This window comes from Triturus cristatus, chromosome 11 (assembly GCF_964204655.1).
Source record: "Triturus cristatus chromosome 11, aTriCri1.1, whole genome shotgun sequence".
Lineage (NCBI taxonomy): Eukaryota > Metazoa > Chordata > Amphibia > Caudata > Salamandridae > Triturus > Triturus cristatus.
The window spans coordinates 80,411,492-80,429,219 of record NC_140594.1 but is presented as its reverse complement, the minus strand read 5'-3'; the positions used below and the strand labels follow the sequence as shown (position 1 = coordinate 80,429,219).

Sequence of the window (17,728 nt, the reverse complement as noted above, 5' to 3'; positions counted from 1 at the left end):
ATCTTTTAAACTCACCTACCTGGCGTCAATCGATCCGTACAACACCACCTACTGTTTAACCTAGTGACTGTTTCGTGAAGGAAAGTTAAATTCATATTTGTAAATTCCAGTTATCCTGGTTGATTCAACCATTTGGTACCTGCTGATTAGAGGAAATCTTACTTCGACTGATGTCCTCTTAAGCTATATTAACATTTCCATATAACTTCACCACAAAGTAGTAGAAAAGGTAGCACATATTTTTAGTTTGTTGTGTTCTGCCTGTTAAGGCTAATCTTTGGCAAAGTTATTCTTAAAATGCGACACTCCTGCTTTTGTTCTTCTTTGTACTTTGTCAGCATGTATTTATGTGTTCGAGGCATATGAGCTGCAGATTATACACTTTTGCATAGATCGCCATCTGGTGTTGGGCCCGGATGTTTGCAGTTTGTTTTTCTTCTTGGACAGTCTTTGGAAGTCACGAGTTCGGTGACTCCTCCTTCGGTCCGTACTGCGCATGGGCTTCGGCTCCATCCTCAGATTGTTTTTTTCCGCCATCGGGCTCGGATGTGATACTTCGTGCTCCGGCTTCGAACTTTTTCAGTTCGGCCTTCGACGGAAAATCCTCGTCCATCGAGATTCTTAAGACAAAGATCATCTTCTTCATCTCTCTCGGCGGCACTTCTCGATTCCAGACATCGGCACCGGCCTTCGGGCCTCCCTCGACTCCGGTCTCGGCCGATGGAAAGGACTCCTTTTAAAAAGTGCCCAAAATGTGGGTCTAAATTTCCCCACACCGACCTGCATCAGGTGTGTAACCTCTGCCTCTCTCCCGAACACGAGGCCCGAGACTGCCCCGCCTGCAAGTCTTTTCGATCGAAAAAGACCATCCGGGATCGAAGAGCTCGACGCACCATGGCGCACTCATCGACTTCGGCTCCACCCGACATCTTCAGAGACGACACCGGAGCTTCGGGGCAGCAGCACACAGAGCAGGAGGAAGAACTCGTCAGCGCTTCCGAGGCCGACGACTCCGACCAGGAGGAGATCCCACCGGCGCAGAGGGTCGTGAGTACTCTACCCCCTCCCACTCCCGTACCCCCACCGAAAGAGACTCCGGTTACACCTTCGCCTCCGGGCCTAGGGAAAACCAAACATACAGCTTCTATCACCCCACCTTCGGGCCCGGTGTCGAAGCATCCTAAGTCTCCCGGCGGCTCGGGCTCGAGCCAGCCTACTCCTGGTGCCGAAAAACACCGTTCGGCACCGAAGAAAACCAAACCCAGTTGGCTCCGAAGCCATCGGGCTCGAAACCTGCACTCTCGGTGCTGGCAAAACATAAGCATCAGCCCCTCGGCACCGACGCTCCGGCGCCGAAGCCTGCCTCGGCACCGAAGAAATCGGAGGCCCCGAAAAAACATGGCGTGGAGAAACCATCGAAGCCCTCGACTCCGAAAACGTCGACACCGACAGACGATTCGGTGCCAGGAGAACTATTTACGCCAGATCCTTATCAAAAAACTTTAACAAAGGATCCAAAGACTGGGCATTTAACTTTGTCTTCTAAAAAACGACCTTTACACAAGCCAGATCCTCCTCCACCGCCAAAACGGAAGGACTCTGCCACATATCCCTTCAGAGTACCCTCCCCACCACCTCCTCCAGCTCCTCCACCTCCCATATCTCCGCCACCTTTGCCTCACCGCTCTCCAACCCCATCTCCAGACCCTAATTATGGAGATCCAGATTATGATCCGGCATACGCCCCACTAGACCCCACACCTCCAGGGACACCAGACCCATGGGAGGATTACCACAACCCCGATGTACCAGATATGCCTCAAGATGACATTTATCCATCCAGGCCATCTCCTCCAGAGGACTCCCTGGGGTTCCACCACTTAATACAGCGGGCGGCACACTACCATGGGGTAGAATTACACAGCTAGCCAGTTGAGGACGATTTCCTACTGGACACTTTTGACATACAAGATAAGGCCACAGCAATACTGCCCATGCTAAAAGGAGTAACCAAACATGCTGCAGAGGTGTTCAAGGACCCAGTCAGAGCTAGGGTATTAAACCCCAGGATAGAGAAAAAATATAAAGCAGCCCCCACAGATCCTGCATATATTAAAGGACCTGCTCCTTTAGACTCATTAGTGGTATCCGCAGCTAGGAAGCGGTCTAACTCTCAATCCTCAGGGGAGGCTCCACCACCAGATAAGGAGTCAAAGCTCTTCGATGCGTCTGTTAAACGCACTGCCTCGCAAGCTGCAAATATGTGGCGCATCGCCAACACGCAGGCACTGCTTGCACGTTATGATAGAGCACATTACGATGAGCTGGAGGCTATCATGCAACACCTCCTAGACAAACATAAACACAGGGCTCATGAGCTAATACAGGAGGGAAAGCTCATTACCAACACCTCAATTAAATGTGCCCTTGATGCAGCAGACACAGCTTCTAGAGCTATAAACACCAGTGTTTTGCTTCGTCGTCATGCCTGGCTCAGAATCTCAGGTTTTAAGCCAGAAGTCCAGGCATCTATATTAAATCACCCCTTTGACCAACAACACCTGTTTGGTCCAATGGTGGACAAAGCATTGGAGAAAATGAAAAAGGACACGGATACCGCAAAGTCTATGGGGGCATTACAATCCCATACCCCTAGACGTTCATTTCGTCGTTCCTCCTTTCGGGGCACAGGCAGAGGTTACTCTGCCGATAGCGCCTCTACTTCCTACAAGTCCCCTCCTCAGAATAACTTCTCCAAGGGCTATCAAAGAGGTGGATATAGGGGAAACAATAATAAGGGCAGGGGCAAAACCAACAACACCCGTTCTGCCACACCGCCCGCCCAATGACTTTACCCCGCTCCCCCCAGACCATTCCACTCCAGTCGGGGGCAGACTACGGCATTTTCTTCCCACCTGGGAGACCATAACATCAGACAAATGGGTGACACAAATTGTTCAGTCAGGCTACTGTCTCGAACTAACATCTACCCCACCCAATATTCCACCCAGGCACCGTACAATGTCACCACAACACACCACACTGCTCAAACAGGAGGTGATCTCCCTCCTCCAAAAACAAGCTATAGAGCAGGTCCCCGTCGATCAGCAAAATTTAGGGGTCTACTCTCTGTATTTTCTAATACCAAAGAGAGACGAGACCCTGCGGCCCATTCTGGACCTCCGGCCTCTAAATGCATACATACATTCGGACCATTTCCACATGGTCACCCTCCAACAAGTTCTCCCACTCCTCTGTCAGGGAGACTTTCTCACTACATTGGACTTGAAAGACGCATACTTTCATATTCCAATACACCCTTCTCACAGGAAGTACCTCAGGTTTGTGGTGGACGGTCAGCATTACCAATTCAAGGTTCTCCCCTTCGGGGTCACAACCACACCACGGGTGTTTACCAAATGCCTAGCGGTAGTAGCAGCACACCTCAGACGACAACACATTCACGTCTTCCCTTACTTAGACGACTGGCTGATAAAAGCAGCGTCCTACAACCAGTGTGTGCAACATACAAACAGCACCATCCAACTGCTCCACCAGCTAGGCTTCACGGTGAACCATCAAAAGTCCCACCTCATACCATCTCACACAAAGCAATATCTCGGGGCCACTATAGACACCTCCAAGGCTATAGCCTATCCCAATTCGGCCAGAATCGCAAGCATACAAGCCGTGCGCCAAACATTCATTCTTCAGCACTCTCTCCCAGCAAGAGTGTTTATGAAGCTGATAGGGATGATGGCATCTTGCATCTTCATAGTGCCCCATGCAAGACTCCACATGCGTCCACTCCAAGAGTGCCTAGCACGGCAGTGGAACCAGGCCCAGGGACAGCTGACGGATCTGGTGTTCGTGGACGGCCGCACCCATCACTCTCTGCAGTGGTGGAACACCACAAACCTTTCCAAAGGGCGGCCGTTCCTGGACCCGGTTCCTCAGGTGATTCTAACAACGGACGCATCGCTCTCCGGCTGGGGAGCGCACCTTCTGCACCTCACAGTGCACGGTCTATGGACGCCACAGCAAAAGTCACTCCACATCAACCATCTGGAGCTATTGGCGATCTTTCTAGCCCTGAAATCCTTTCAGAAACAAATTTCAGCCAAAGCAGTCCTCATTCGCACAGACAATATGACTGCAGTGTATTATATTCAAAAACAGGGGGGGACACACTCTCCCCAGCTCTCCCGCTTAGCACAGAGCATATGGAGATGGGCAATTCCACAAAAAATCTTTCTCCTGGCACAACACGCCCCAGGCATACAAAACACCATGGCAGATCTGCTCAGCAGACAAACGCAGCAAATGCACGAATGGGAACTGCATCCACAAGTTCTTCGCCTATTCTTCCACAAGTGGGGGCATCCTCAGATAGACCTCTTCGCCACCCACAAAAACAAAAAATGCCCAAGCTTCGCCGCCAGATACCCACACCCATTGTCCAAAGGCAATGGATGAACTGGTCAGGCAAATTTGCATACGCCTTTCCACCTCTTCCGCTAATTCCATTAGTGGTAAGGAAGCTACAACAGCACTCCCTCACACTCATTCTGGTAGCTCCAACATGGGCCAGGCAGCCGTGGTACACCACACTACTACAGCTATCGGTGGTACCACATCAAAAACTGCACCTGTCCCCATGCCTCCTAACCCAGAAGCATGGAGAAATCAGGCACCCGGACCCAGCTCAGCTCAACCTTGCGATCTGGCTCCTGAAATCTTAGAATTTGGATACCTTAACCTTCCCCCTGATTGCATGAACATTATCAAAGAAGCCAGACATCCTACCACTCGAGCATGCTATGCCGCAAAGTGGAAGAGATTTGTTGTTTACTGCCGTAACAATACAATCAACCCTTTAGATGCATCCATACAGAACATCATATGCTATCTGCTCCATCTTCAAAGGTGTAACCTGGCATATTCATCCATACGTCTACACCTAGCAGCAATTGCTGCTTACCTACAAAACAGACAGCATTTATCACTGTTCAGAGTGCCTGCTATTAAAGCCTTTATGGAAGGCCTTAAACGAGTAATTCCACCCAGGGCACCACCTTCCCCTGTATGGAATCTAAACGTAGTTCTTACAAGGCTAATGGGTCCGCCTTTCGAACCAATACATAAATGTGAGTTACAGTTCCTCACTTGGAGAACAGCTTTCCTTGTAGCTATCACTTCCCTTAGAAGGGTTAGTGAGATACAAGCGTTCACTATACAGGAACCCTTTTTACAGATACATCACAGCAAGGTGATACTTCGCACAAATCCAAAATTTCTGCCTAAGGTCATTTCCCCCTTCCATCTTAATCAATCGGTGGAATTACCGTTGTTTTTCTCACAACCTCAATCTGTTGCGGAAAGGGCTCTGCATACACTTGATGTTAAAAGGGCTTTACTGTACTACATACAAAGAACGCAAACTTTCAGAAAGACGAAACAATTGTTTGTCTCCTTCTCTCCACCGCATAAAGGCAACCCCATCTCTAAATCAGGGATAGCTAGGTGGATTGTAAAGTGTATACAAATTTGCTATCACAAAGCAAAAAGAACATTATCTGTTCCACCTAAAGCCCACTCTACAAGAAAGATAGGGGCTTCTATGGCTTTTCTAGGGAACATACCCTTAGATGACATCTGGAAAGCAGCCACATGGTCAACACCGTACACCTTCACAAAACACTACTGTGTAGATGTGCACTCCAAACAACAAGCTAGTGTGGGCCAGGCTGTACTAAAGACACTATTTCAAACCACTGCAACGGATACCGGTGGTCGCCGCTAGGGCTGGGTACTGCTATATAATCTATGCAAAAGTGTATAATCTGCAGCTCATATGCCTCGAACGGAATATGCTACTTACCAGTATGCATCTGTTCTTGGCATGTAGAGCTGCAGATCTATACACGCCCACCCGCCTCCCCGGCTACCTGTATCCGTTCCAGTCTATCTTATTTAGATACAACACACACGGGTTTCTTACTATTATCACTACGCTCCATCTTTTCCCTGCTGGCGAAAAACAATCTGAGGATGGAGCCGAAGCCCATACGCAGTACGGACCGAAGGAGGAGTCACCGAACTTGTGACTTCCAAAGACTGTCCAAGAAGAAAAACAACCTGCAAACATCTGGGCCCAACACCAGATGGCGATCTATGCAAAAGTGTATAGATCTGCAGCTCTACATGCCAAGAACAGATGCATACTGGTAAGTAGCATATTCCTTTTGGTACTTTATAGGTATATGGCATATTATCCAATGAAATTAGGAGCATGACATGGGTTTAAATTAATAGACACACGTCTTTCTCCATCTTACATTGCTTTTGTCGCATGTAAGATCATTTAAATGTCAGGTGAAGGACCTACTACATGTTTAGTGGAATTCCTGCTACAGAACTAATATATCTTGTTCAGATATATTATGTCACAAAACACTTCTGTCTTTACTAGTACTGTAATTAAAATGTTATTATTGTTCACTTTACCGATATTCGCTTTACAATACTGGAAGACCTTGTTGACCATGGAGGGATCAAATTAATGACTTATAGCTTAGAGCAGATGTTACTTACCTGAGTCATCGGGATTGCATTGAGGAAGAAAATAAGAGCAAGTGGCAGAGAACTATGGCGAGCATGCCACCAAGCACCACCCTCTAATTACCGCTTTATGTTCTTTTCTTCAGGTGAATCCCAGTGCAGATCTGCATTACAAGAAGTTCAGCGACCCTCTCTATGTCGCTATGTTCAAAATGCTGAGGGATACACTGTACAATATGAAAGGTATGTTTAGGGTGAACCATAGCCATTGGCTTTGGGTAGTTATGAGGATTGTTGCATCATATTTTCCCATACTGCAAATTAGTTGTCAAGATAGACATTTACCAATTGCCAAATTGGTATGTTGAAACAGAAGGTCTTTTTGTACCTTTAGAATGGGATTAAATAGTATATTTCCCAAATAACTGTTGGGAGGGGCCTGGGCACCCAAGAAGAGCTATCTCAGTTTGTCAGTTCCTCTCTTTTCCTTCACATTTTAGTATTTGTATTTTTCGTGATTATTAGTGTTGATGAACGAGGCCATAATGCAAACAAAATACCAAAATGAATGAGCTTCTGACCCGTGACGTAAGACCACTTGAAATATTTGGAGAAAGTGAGTCATGAGGGAAGCAAGAAGAGGGCAAGGATGGGGGTGGGAGAGGAAGGAAATGCTAAATGAATTGTGTAAGATGGAAGCTGAGAGTTTAAGGAGGGAATGAGGAAGTGGCAGTGAGAGGTATACAAATGGTGAAAGAAGTACGACCAGCCACCCTCGCCATAATATTGAGTCTCATGTATTAGGTGCTCTTGCTACAATGATCGCATCCCACTGTTCCTTGGAGCTAGGATTCTGCTACAACAAATACATTAAAAATAAAATAAGTGATTGAGAAAGAAGCAATGAGTAGTAGATGATGGAGAAAGAGTGATTAATAGGAAAGGAGCATTGAAGACAGTAGAAGGAAATGGCTCAGAGAGAAAGTGAGGGGGAGGGGAGATGAGGAGCAGTAGTCTGAGAATGGGAAATCAGAAAGGAAGAATGAAAGAATCTAAGTGTAAAGAGAGAAGAGCTGAGTGATCCAGAGTCAGTAATAGGTAGAGTGAGAGGAAAAAGAAGCAGAGAGATTATGAAGAAAAAGTAAGGGAGGAAAAGTGTGATAGAGGGATATGATATGATATGATAACATTATTTATTGTGTGCACGTTCACCAGCGGTTTCTTGGCGCTTAAACAGAGATGCGCAGACAGATGCAGTGAGAGTTAATTAATTATAGGCCTGGGAAAAGAGCCAAGTCTTAAGGGTTTTCCTAAACTGCGGGTAGGAGGGAACTTGGTGCAATTTGGGGGGGAGGGTATTCCAGAATTGAGGGAGAAGATAACCAACTGGATGGATGATCAGGGAGATGTAGAGGGAGGGAAGATGAACGTTCGAGAGGCATGGAAACAAAGAGGGATGGAAATGGTTGGAGAAAGAGTCTAGAATGAGGAAGAGGAAGGGTGAAGTAGAAAAGAGGAGTGAACGTGGATGTAGGGGACTGACAAGGTGGAAAGAGAGATTTAGAAAGAATTAGAGTGCATATGAAAGAGGGATAGAATAGGTATATAGCTTGAGGAATACACAGTGTTGAAATGAGTAATATGGAGTGCAGGTGATACATTGAGAACAAAAAGGGAAAGGGTGAGGAGGAGTTACGAAGACATTAGAGGAAGTGAAAGATAATTGAAGGTGGGAAAAACAAGGATGTAAGAGACAGACTGAGGGGAGGGACAGGCAGAGACTAGTAGAGGGATGGAAAAGGCAGGACAATTAGGAGGAAGTGAGCCAAGAAAATGTAGATAGACCGGAAAGGCAAGGCAGATTTCATGCATATTGATAGAAGGAACAAGTAGAGAGGATAATTGGATGGAAGGGAGTTAAACCTATAGTGTTGAGTAGGGAGAGGTACCAGGAGAGAGATAGCAAGAGGGTTATGGGGTAGAAATGAGGGGGAAAGGGTGCAAGAGCAGAGAGAGTATGAGTGAGGAAGGAGTGGGAGAGAGAAGTATAGATGAGATGGACAAGAGACATATTTTAAAAGGATATACATGGCTTTTCTGTGTTGTCAGAATTTTTTTGGGGTTGGGCAATCAGTCTGTCACCTCTCTGCTGGTTCAGTTGTCCAAACTAGTGAGGTGCTTGTGATTGTGACATTGCAGAACTTTTTTCAGCTACTCCTTTTCCTTTCATGTGTGCTTCTTGCTCATAATGCTTGCTTTCATTGTCTTCTAAAATGTTATCTGCTGCTCTTTACCCTAACCTCGGGAATCGTGCTAGAGCTTTCAGTGCTCCATGCAAAATAGAACTTTGATTCTTGAAGATCTTCCCATACACTGGAAAATATGTGATTTTTGTGAACCTTTTCCTGAATTTGCTGCCACCACCCATTGGCTCCCAAATGCTGCTGCTTTACCTCACACCGTGGAAGGGCTATCCAAGATCTGAAGGGAAATGTTTAGTAGTGCTAACCTTAGCAGCAATAACACATGCTAAAGCTCCTCACTGTAATGAAGTTTTTAGCCAGCATGCTGCGGAAGGGTGCTATTAGCCCTTCTCTCGTTTTCACAGATATTTCAGAATTAGCTGCAATGCCTTGCAAAATGTATAACCGCTTTCGCGGTAAGAAAAAAAAAAGAAGCTGCAGCTTTAAAATAAAATGTGACCCTTCCATGTGCGAGTATCATTTTGCCCACCTGGGACAAGTTGATACTGATTAATTACCAACCACTTTTATTTGTTCCTGTAATTCATGCTGATCAGGCAGAATGCAGGCATTAGCTTGTCCGAAATGTTCCTTTTTTGAGCTTTTTTTTAATTTTTATTTTGGGCAGAGAGCGGCATCTAATTTGTAACTGTATCAACTGAGCTAAAAGTTATTAGTGGCCTCTGAAGAGACCCTTATTTAGTGAAGTATTGTATTTAGTAGTGCAGCAAACATTGATTCTTCTAAGTAAGGGATTCAGGCCTGGCACAGTCATGGAGATGGCAACCCTGTTGGTACCAATTGTCTCTTCTGTACCTTTTCACTTAAAGAAGAGCATAACCAGTACTCTAGCTATTGAAAATCAACATCCTCAGTACATCTCTCTCCTCTGTGGTCTGAATTCTGTTCCAAGAGTGTTCATGAGGGTCCTTTTAATAGTGGGGGCTTGTTAGGTCTCGCCTGGCGAACGCAGCGCGAAGCGCTGCTGTCGCCAGCGAGATCTATTGTTGCTGACTTGCCTCGGAAGTGGGACAGGAGATGGGCACGCGCAGGCTTTGGCGGATTTGAGTTGGTGTACGCGCACGTACAGCCACGCGGTGTGCAGATCTCCTGTCCTCTTCCGTCCTGAGCAGCCTCATGCAATTTCATTTTTTTTTTAAATGCGCACGTGCGCTCCAAGCACTTACCGGCTCTTGTTGGGACTCTGCGCTGCTCCTCTGCTGTTCCTGCTTGTCACTGCAGCAACACGCGGGGCTCCGTTTTGCTCACAGGAGCCCCGCCTGAAATCCTGCTTTGGCCGCACCATTCACAAAGGCGGGGTGGGCTCCCGCCGGACTTCCTGTACTGTGTTTTTTTTTTTTGCCTTGGGCACTTAGGCGGCCACCTCCCTGGGACGCACGAGCCGCGCAGCACTCATTAAAGTCCGGCGGTTTTGAAGTCCGCACATGCCGCTACTGGGCACGAGCCGCAGAACACGCGAAAGTTACAGGTACCGCGCATGCGCGTCCCCGGCCCGGATATGGAGCTGCTTTCTCTTTTGCTTGTTACTCTAATGTAACCTAAGCCACAATGACACCTATTTGCTTGCGACGTTTTTAATTCAAAACAATCGCTAAAGTAGTTGTTTCTGAAAATGTACGCACGTGTAAATGATATGGGCTCGATTTTAAAGAAGATCAAGAATCGTAAAATACATATTATAATCACAATTATAATTATTTATAACATATATAATTGGCGCATAGAAAAAAAGTCTTTGGAAAGTTTAATTTCTATGTGAAGCTTGGTGGTAGTTAGTATAAATCTACTCCAATGGAAGATGGACGCCCGCATCGCAGACTAGTCCAAAAAAAAAACTGTGCCTTCAGAGCTTGTCTGTTTCCAGGGTCTCTTTATTTCCATGTAGTTCCTCGGTTCTTGACATAGAAAAGGGACGAAAGAGCAGAGTGCTCATTGAAACAAAAGACGGGCTTGTGTTCAGCCTACTCACCAGAGAGCAACAGAAGCTGGGTTGTTTCCGGAACTGGGTTTTCGAAGCCGGAAGTACACTCAACTATGGCTGCTAGGAGTATTAGGACGATGACAGCAGAGGCGATCGGGAGATGGAGCAGGGTGTGTCAGTGCACCGCTGTATTGGTCCTCTTCCTGCTTCCGATACCGGGTGAGCATTATGTCTCTAGGACCATCAGCATCATTGCTCCTGCTACCTGTAGCCATTTACCCTAACCTCCTTTCGAGGGGAGGCAAATCGTATATCCGCAGTGAGGTCGTCTTTGATACAATTGTTTTTGAATTTTACTTTCTCATTAGTGAGTCTTGTGTTTCCCCTTAACCCTCTTTACCTTCAGCGTAGGGTAAGCGATGCTGGACTTCCCCTTTTAATGTAAGTTCACAGTGTAGGTGGTCTGTGCCTTCGTTTTTCTCTTCCTTTTTATTAGCTCAGTGTCGTTGTCCTCTGTTCTCCCTACTTTAAGAGCAAGGCGTGTGCATCTAGGTCTGTATACTTTAATTTCCAGTTTGTGCTCCGAGTTATCACTCGTCTTTCTTTACTCGATAGTCTGTATTGCGATGCCCTCCTTATTTAGTGATTGTTCACATCCCATGTAATCCCCTAATGGCCCTACAATTGCTTCTTTTTAGGTTGTGCCTACTAGTCACTTCAAGCTGTGTGCGAAAAGATCTATTGTCCTCTTACCGTGAGCTTAGAGCTCGCCATTGCTTACCCACGGATTGCTTTTGTTTACTTTGTATTCATTAGCTTGTGTTGACTTGCCTTCTGTTCTCCGCCCAACCCTGGATCATGTCCTCATTAAATTTCCAGGCACTAATTTTTTCTTTCTGTATAAGTCTTCAATGACAGTGCAAGTGTTTTCCAGCTGTCTCCCTCATGTACTTCTCTAGCCCTCTGTGCTCCATAATGCTCTCACTCGGCTCTTGTATGTGTACTTTTCTCCCACCCCCTATGTATTGCACTCACCCTCATGTGTTAATGCCCCTTCTTTGTTTTGACGCCCTGCTCTTTAGCCTGTGTGGTACTTTTCTCTTCATGCTGCCCATGTTGTATACTTTTTCCCGCTCTCTGTGTTGCTTCCGCTCTTGCCCCCTGTGTTGCTTCCGCTCTTGCCTCTTGTGTTTCTATCTGTGTACCTCATCCTCCATGTTGCTATTCATGTTCCCCACCCTCCATGCTGCTTCCGCCCTACCTACCTTCGGTGTTGCTTCCGCCCTACCTACCTTCGGTGTTGCTTCTGCCCTACCTACCTTCGGTGTTGCATCATTCAACCCGGCATTCTATGTTGCTTTCCGTGCCATAGTTTTTGCTTCCCACCGCCTTTCCGTATTGCTGTCCGCAACCTTTCTGTGTTGCTTCACCTTGCCTGGCCCAGAAAGAAACAAGCATTTGCAATGCAATAGTTCTCGCATTACTGAAAGTTTGAGCTAGTGGCGTTGCTTTATTACTTGCAACATCAATAGCTCAAACTTTAAGTAATGCGAGACCTATTGCATTGCAAATGCTTGTTTTTGCTTTAGAGGTCAATATTTGTTCCCCTATTCAGGCGGCGTTGGCTTAAATAAGCTCAGTTTCCAGCTTCTTTTCTGATTCTTCCTCTGTTTTTAATACTCTGTTGTATTTTTCATTGACTAAAACATATCTCCTCAAATTGCATCCTAAAGACTTCAGAATTGGGGATAGTGATGGACTCTTCAGGAGTTGAGAGCTTAACTCCCTGAATCAGTCAGTGGTTTACTTTTTCAATCATCCTTTGATCCAGTGCACTCACTTCTGAGACTTCTAGTCTTACGACTTCTTATAGCCATGTGGTCACTTGGTCTTGCCGAGTGAGGATGAGGATTTTGCTTTGTCATCTGTCTCAGTAATGGGTCCGGTCTGTGGAAACCATCCTCCATTCTTAAGGTGGTCAGATGTATAAAGAATTCAGTTGTCTGGTTTCTTTCTATGTTTGCGTTCTTTTAGCTCAGAGGAAAGATTACATTTTAGAATTTCAAGAGGGTTATTTGTTTCCATTTCTTGTTCTAAGAGGTTCAGGGCAATGCACAGGTTATTTTTGTAGTGCTAGGTCCCTAAGTACCTGATGTTGTTTTAGAACATGTTCTATATCTGACTGTTAGGAGGTTGTCGCGAAATGGGCAATTGGGGATATGCGCGGTGATATGGGCGCAGATGACTTCTCTGCCTTGTTCAGAGGTAGGCTGATTCTAGCTATCTTTCAAACAGTGTTTTGTCCCTATTTACATCTGTGTTTTTGATTCATTACTGGTTGGGCTTTCACATTCTTGGGTTGTGCTACTCTCAAACAGTTTCTCGTTTAATTGTTGGCTTTGTTCTCCTTTGGCCCCGCTACAGTTTTGGATTATTGCTCTTAAGTTTGCCTGACGTTTAATTTTGACTGGTTTAGTAGGTTTACATCATACGTTTTTTCAACTAGTCTTTTGTATGCCGCTTCTGCGTGCTAGTTGAAGCAGAGCAATTATTGTGGGTGTGGGCTTTGTATATATTCTTGAGCCATTTACTTTCTGCCTTCCCTGCCCCCCCCCCCCTTATGTGGGGGGTAATCAAACCCCTCCTCCTAAACCCTACCACTGTGATTTGCTCCCTCTGCCCCGTCACATAATTGGGGGCTCCGGCGTGGGTGACCACACATAGGTCAGCTGCTGCCACTTTTGTTAGTTGCTGTTTTATTGTTTGAATTTTTCTTGGTTCGTGTAGTTCTTGCTTTCCATTTTGTTCACCCTAGTACACATTCACATTCATGTGCTGTAACTTTGATACACATATGTGAGAAAGTGGCTCTGTATATACTGTTCCTTAATAGGTACAGGGTGTACAGAGTCCACAGTCCCCCAGGGTTTGACAGAGGTTAAAGTTAGATATAACCTTACTCTCTACAGTGGTAGCTTGGTCGAGCAGTAAGGCAGTACCAGAGGACAGTGTAAAGCATTTGTTGTACACACTCAGCCAGCAAATGGTCTCACACACTCAATAACTGAACTCTAGCCCAATGATGTATATATAAAAAAATGATATGTTTGTTTTATTTTAGAACCAACACTTGGATTTAAAATATACTTTCTCAGCATGAGAGGTTTCATATAAATACTTTTGCAATATGCAATTGGCTTTTGTAAACAGTTACAAGTGGTTGCAATAGGCAACTCTATTTTAAACACAACAATGCATTGAGATCAATGATAAATTCAAGTTATTTGTAATAGATTACTTTTTAGATTACTTTTGGAATTCCAGGACTGGATCCTAGATTCAGTCCTGAGTCAGTATTCAGAATCAAGTGATGAAAGTCGACTTAAGTACTGTAATGATTTTTAAACAATATTTAGCTATTTTAAAAGTTGACACTTAGAAAATATTTCAGAGAAAACAGTCAATGATTCCCTATGGAAGAAAATGCAGGTTACAGGTACAGTATGTTCTCGTTACTTTTGTAATCCAGTACTGGGTGCCTAGACTCAGTACTGGGACCTTTATCCAAAACAGGTAAGCAATTACGTTTTCAGATATTATACGATTTTTGAAGAATATTTGAAGATTTGAAAAGTCCACACTTAGAAGAAATTTCAGGAAAAAGCCAGTCAATGTTACCCTATGAGGAAAATAGAGTTTGCGGTTTAAGGGTAAGTACTCGACTGGCAGAGTTGATGTTCTGGGCACAGACTCGGGGGTCTCCCAGGGTCAGGTAGGTACAGTTGGTTCACCCTCAGCGGCTCTAGGGCGGCCGGGTGCAGAGAGAGTTAGGCCCAAAGTTATCCTATGAGGGATAGGGGGGCCTTGTTTGGTGGCTGCTGTCTGGCAAGCCACGCGGCTGTGGGAGCTGGGCTCCTAGTCACTTACTCAGGGCAAGTGGGGAAGTAGGTAGGTGTAGTGTTTTCACTGCCAGGGCCACTCGGGCGGCTGGGTGCAGAGGGCTTTTGAGCCGTCGGGCGCTCAATGGATTTCAATGGGAAATCTCTGGTTTGGAAAAAGACTGCAAGCTCGGGGACGAGGACTCTTCAGGTGCCACCACCACTTCGAGAGGTAAGTTGGGTAGTTGGAGGATAGGTAGGTACCCCGGGATTGGACACAGAGGGCCGTGGGGCGCCGGGTGCAGGGGTGCCTTTTCGTGTCGGAAAATCTTACCCTCTGTGGATCGCGGTTGGGGCGGCACACTGTTCTGAGGCTGCAGGCTTCTTCAGGATTGTCGAGGGGGGTCCTTGGGTGCCGGACTCGGGGTCACAGTCGCCGTGGGGTCGTCCTCGTGGGTTTAGTTCACTCCGGCACCGGCCAGGCTTGGCTGGTGCAGAGTGGGCTGGGATCGCGGTTCCGGGCTGCTGCCAGGGGTGAAAGGTAGGTTTTGAGTAGAGCCTCTACTCATGGGAGTCCCAGGGAATCAGAGTTCAAAGGTAGCCAGGTCCTCCGGGGTTTCTGAGGTTGCTGGCCACAAGAGATGCCGGGTGTGGAGCAGGAGCAGGTTCGAGGTCGACAGGCCGGTAGGGCTGGGGCCAAAGCAGTTGGTGTCTCCCTCTCCTTAGCAGCTGCAGGGCAGGTCTTCTTTTCTTCTTGCTCTTCTTGTAGTTTCGGAATCTGGAATCTGGGGAAGGAAGGTTCAGGGTGCCCCTAAATACTAGATTTAGGGGTGTTACAGGTAGGGGAAGGGCAGGGGCCAATGGGTCCCTGTCCTGGGGTAGGTACACCCCCTATCCTGCCTCTCTCCTGTGGGAGGGGGGCAGGAGCCTAGTCCTGATTGGGCAGGGCTTCCCATCTTCAAGATGGCGAGAGCCCGTAGATGTGCTTCACCTCACCTCCCCCACCTGAGGGGTAGGGTTGGCAGGCTGGCACATCCCCTGTCCTTATTTGGGGTTTCCGGCCAAGCTTCCCGCCAGAGTGGGGGGTTGCAGTGGCCAGGGGAAGCTCACAGAGGCGGAATGCCTTTGAAGCTTCCCCCTGCCCATCCTGGGGGAGGAGATTTAGCACCTCGCCCAGGATGTGCATTGTTGCAGACCCAGGAGAGCAGGGGCTCTCCTACCCAGGGGTCCAGCAACATGTCTGCTGAGTGGCAGCCTAGGCAGCCTCAGAACAGACGTGGATTGTAGGTTTAGGATTCAGGGGGCTTCTCTAAGATGCCCTCTGTGGTGCTTTGTACATTAAATCACACACTGGCATCAGTGTGGATTTAATGTGCTGAGCAGTTTGATACCAAACTTCTCATTCTTCAGTGCTGCCATTATGGTGCTGTGGAGTTCGTGTTTGACAAGCTCCCAGCCCCATATTCTCTTAGCTGGCAGCACTGCACTTACAGGACCCAGGAATGGACCTGGGTACTGTAGGGGCACAGGGCTCCTGCCTCTGTGTCCACACCACTGGCATAGGGCACCCAGCTAGAGGGGTGGCTGATGTATGCCAGGGCAGTGTAGGTTGTGGGCATGGCACACAGGGATGTGTGCCATGTCGACTCTCTGTTTTGTCTTGTATCCAGACACTCAGCCTGCAAGAGCAGTGTGTGCTGCAGCCCTTAGAGACCTTCCCTGGTCACAAGGCCCTGGGTACCTAGGGTACCATTTACCAGGGGCTGACATGTGGCCAGGGTTTGCCAATTTGGGTTTTGGCTGTTAGGCAGTTTTTAGGGAAGGAACACAGGCCCTGGGCACCTGATTGGCAGGAGCCCAGGGCACCACAAGGAAAAGTGCATCAGCTATTAGGCAAAAAAAGGGGGGTTACTGCAACAGAAACCCACTTTCTTACACACACTTTTGTTAGTTGCTGTTTTATTGTTTGAATTTTTCTTGGTTCGTGTAGTTCTTGCTTTCCATTTTGCTCACCCTAGTACACATTCACATTCATGTGCTGTAACTTTGATACACATATAGACATTGCTCTTGAGTTTCATGCTGTAATCGTCACTTGGTTGACCACTGTATGGTATGCTTCATTTTCTCTTTTGCTATGCTATACTGTACAACTATTTCCTCTATGATGCTACCATGTGTGTCTTCCTATTATGCTGTATACTTTGCTGCTGTTGAATGAAAAAACACGTTTTCTAAAAATGTGAACTGTCTTTTGCAGATTACAGTGTCACCCTTTCTCCTCTCATTCTGAACTTTTTTTCTTAGTTTCTTTGTTAGGTAATACTTTTTATCTGTTTGGTCTGTCTCTTCTTTGCCTCTGGGCTGAGCGTTGCTGAGGTGCCTTTATGGGCTGAGAGCTTTACTTTCAATGTCAAGAACCTTGCAGCTCCTGGTGTTGCCTTTATGTCTCTAGTATACATTCATCAAAAGTGAAACATTTATTTTGTACCAGTATGGCACTTGGGGTATTTTTACACAGGTAATCTCCTGGACACCAGAATGTCTACCAATAAAATGTTCCTGAAGGTAAGCAACTAGGTTTTGAAATCTGTTAGTTATCAAATGATTGATTTTTCTAGTTAAGATTGACACATCACCACGAAGTGTAGAACAGTGTTTATCTTAACAGACCTTTGTTTGAGTTTTAACAGTGTCCTTTTTCGTCTCCAGACCTCGGAACCTCCTTTGTTAAAGAGATCCATGACTTTGTGCTGGAGCAGTTCAACTCTAGTCAGGCCGAGCTGCAAAAGATCCTGCATGACGTGGACAGACTGCACAGCGAGCTGGGTCCCCTGAAACTGCGCTGTCAAGCTAACGCTGCCTGTGTGGATCTGATGGTGTGGGCTGCCAAGGATGAGCAAGGTGACCATGCTGGGGTTGCTCCACTCCAAAATGGAGACTGTTATCTTATTCATTTATTTAGCTGCAGATTTACACTCCTTTCCCACAAAGCCACTATTCTGAGCATCAAGAACCTGAACTCTTGTTTTTGCCCTCCAAACCTAGTGTAGCAGCGAAGTCAATCTGTACTCTCTTAAACTAGGTTTGTTAAGTCTTTCTTG

At 46.5% G+C, this 17,728-nt stretch overlaps 1 protein-coding gene across 4 annotated transcripts in view; it reads left to right on the top strand.

Annotated features, from left to right (window-relative positions):
- PI4KA (phosphatidylinositol 4-kinase alpha) overlaps positions 1-17,728 on the top strand; it is a 548,133-nt gene that overhangs the window by 61,052 nt on the left and 469,353 nt on the right. For all 4 annotated transcript variants that reach the window (XM_085633226.1, XM_085633227.1, XM_085633225.1 and 1 more), the window contains exons 10-11: positions 6,708-6,804; positions 17,337-17,528. In XM_085633226.1, coding sequence (XP_085489352.1) covers positions 6,708-6,804; positions 17,337-17,528 — 289 coding nt within the window. The remainder of the gene's footprint in view (positions 1-6,707; positions 6,805-17,336; positions 17,529-17,728) is intronic.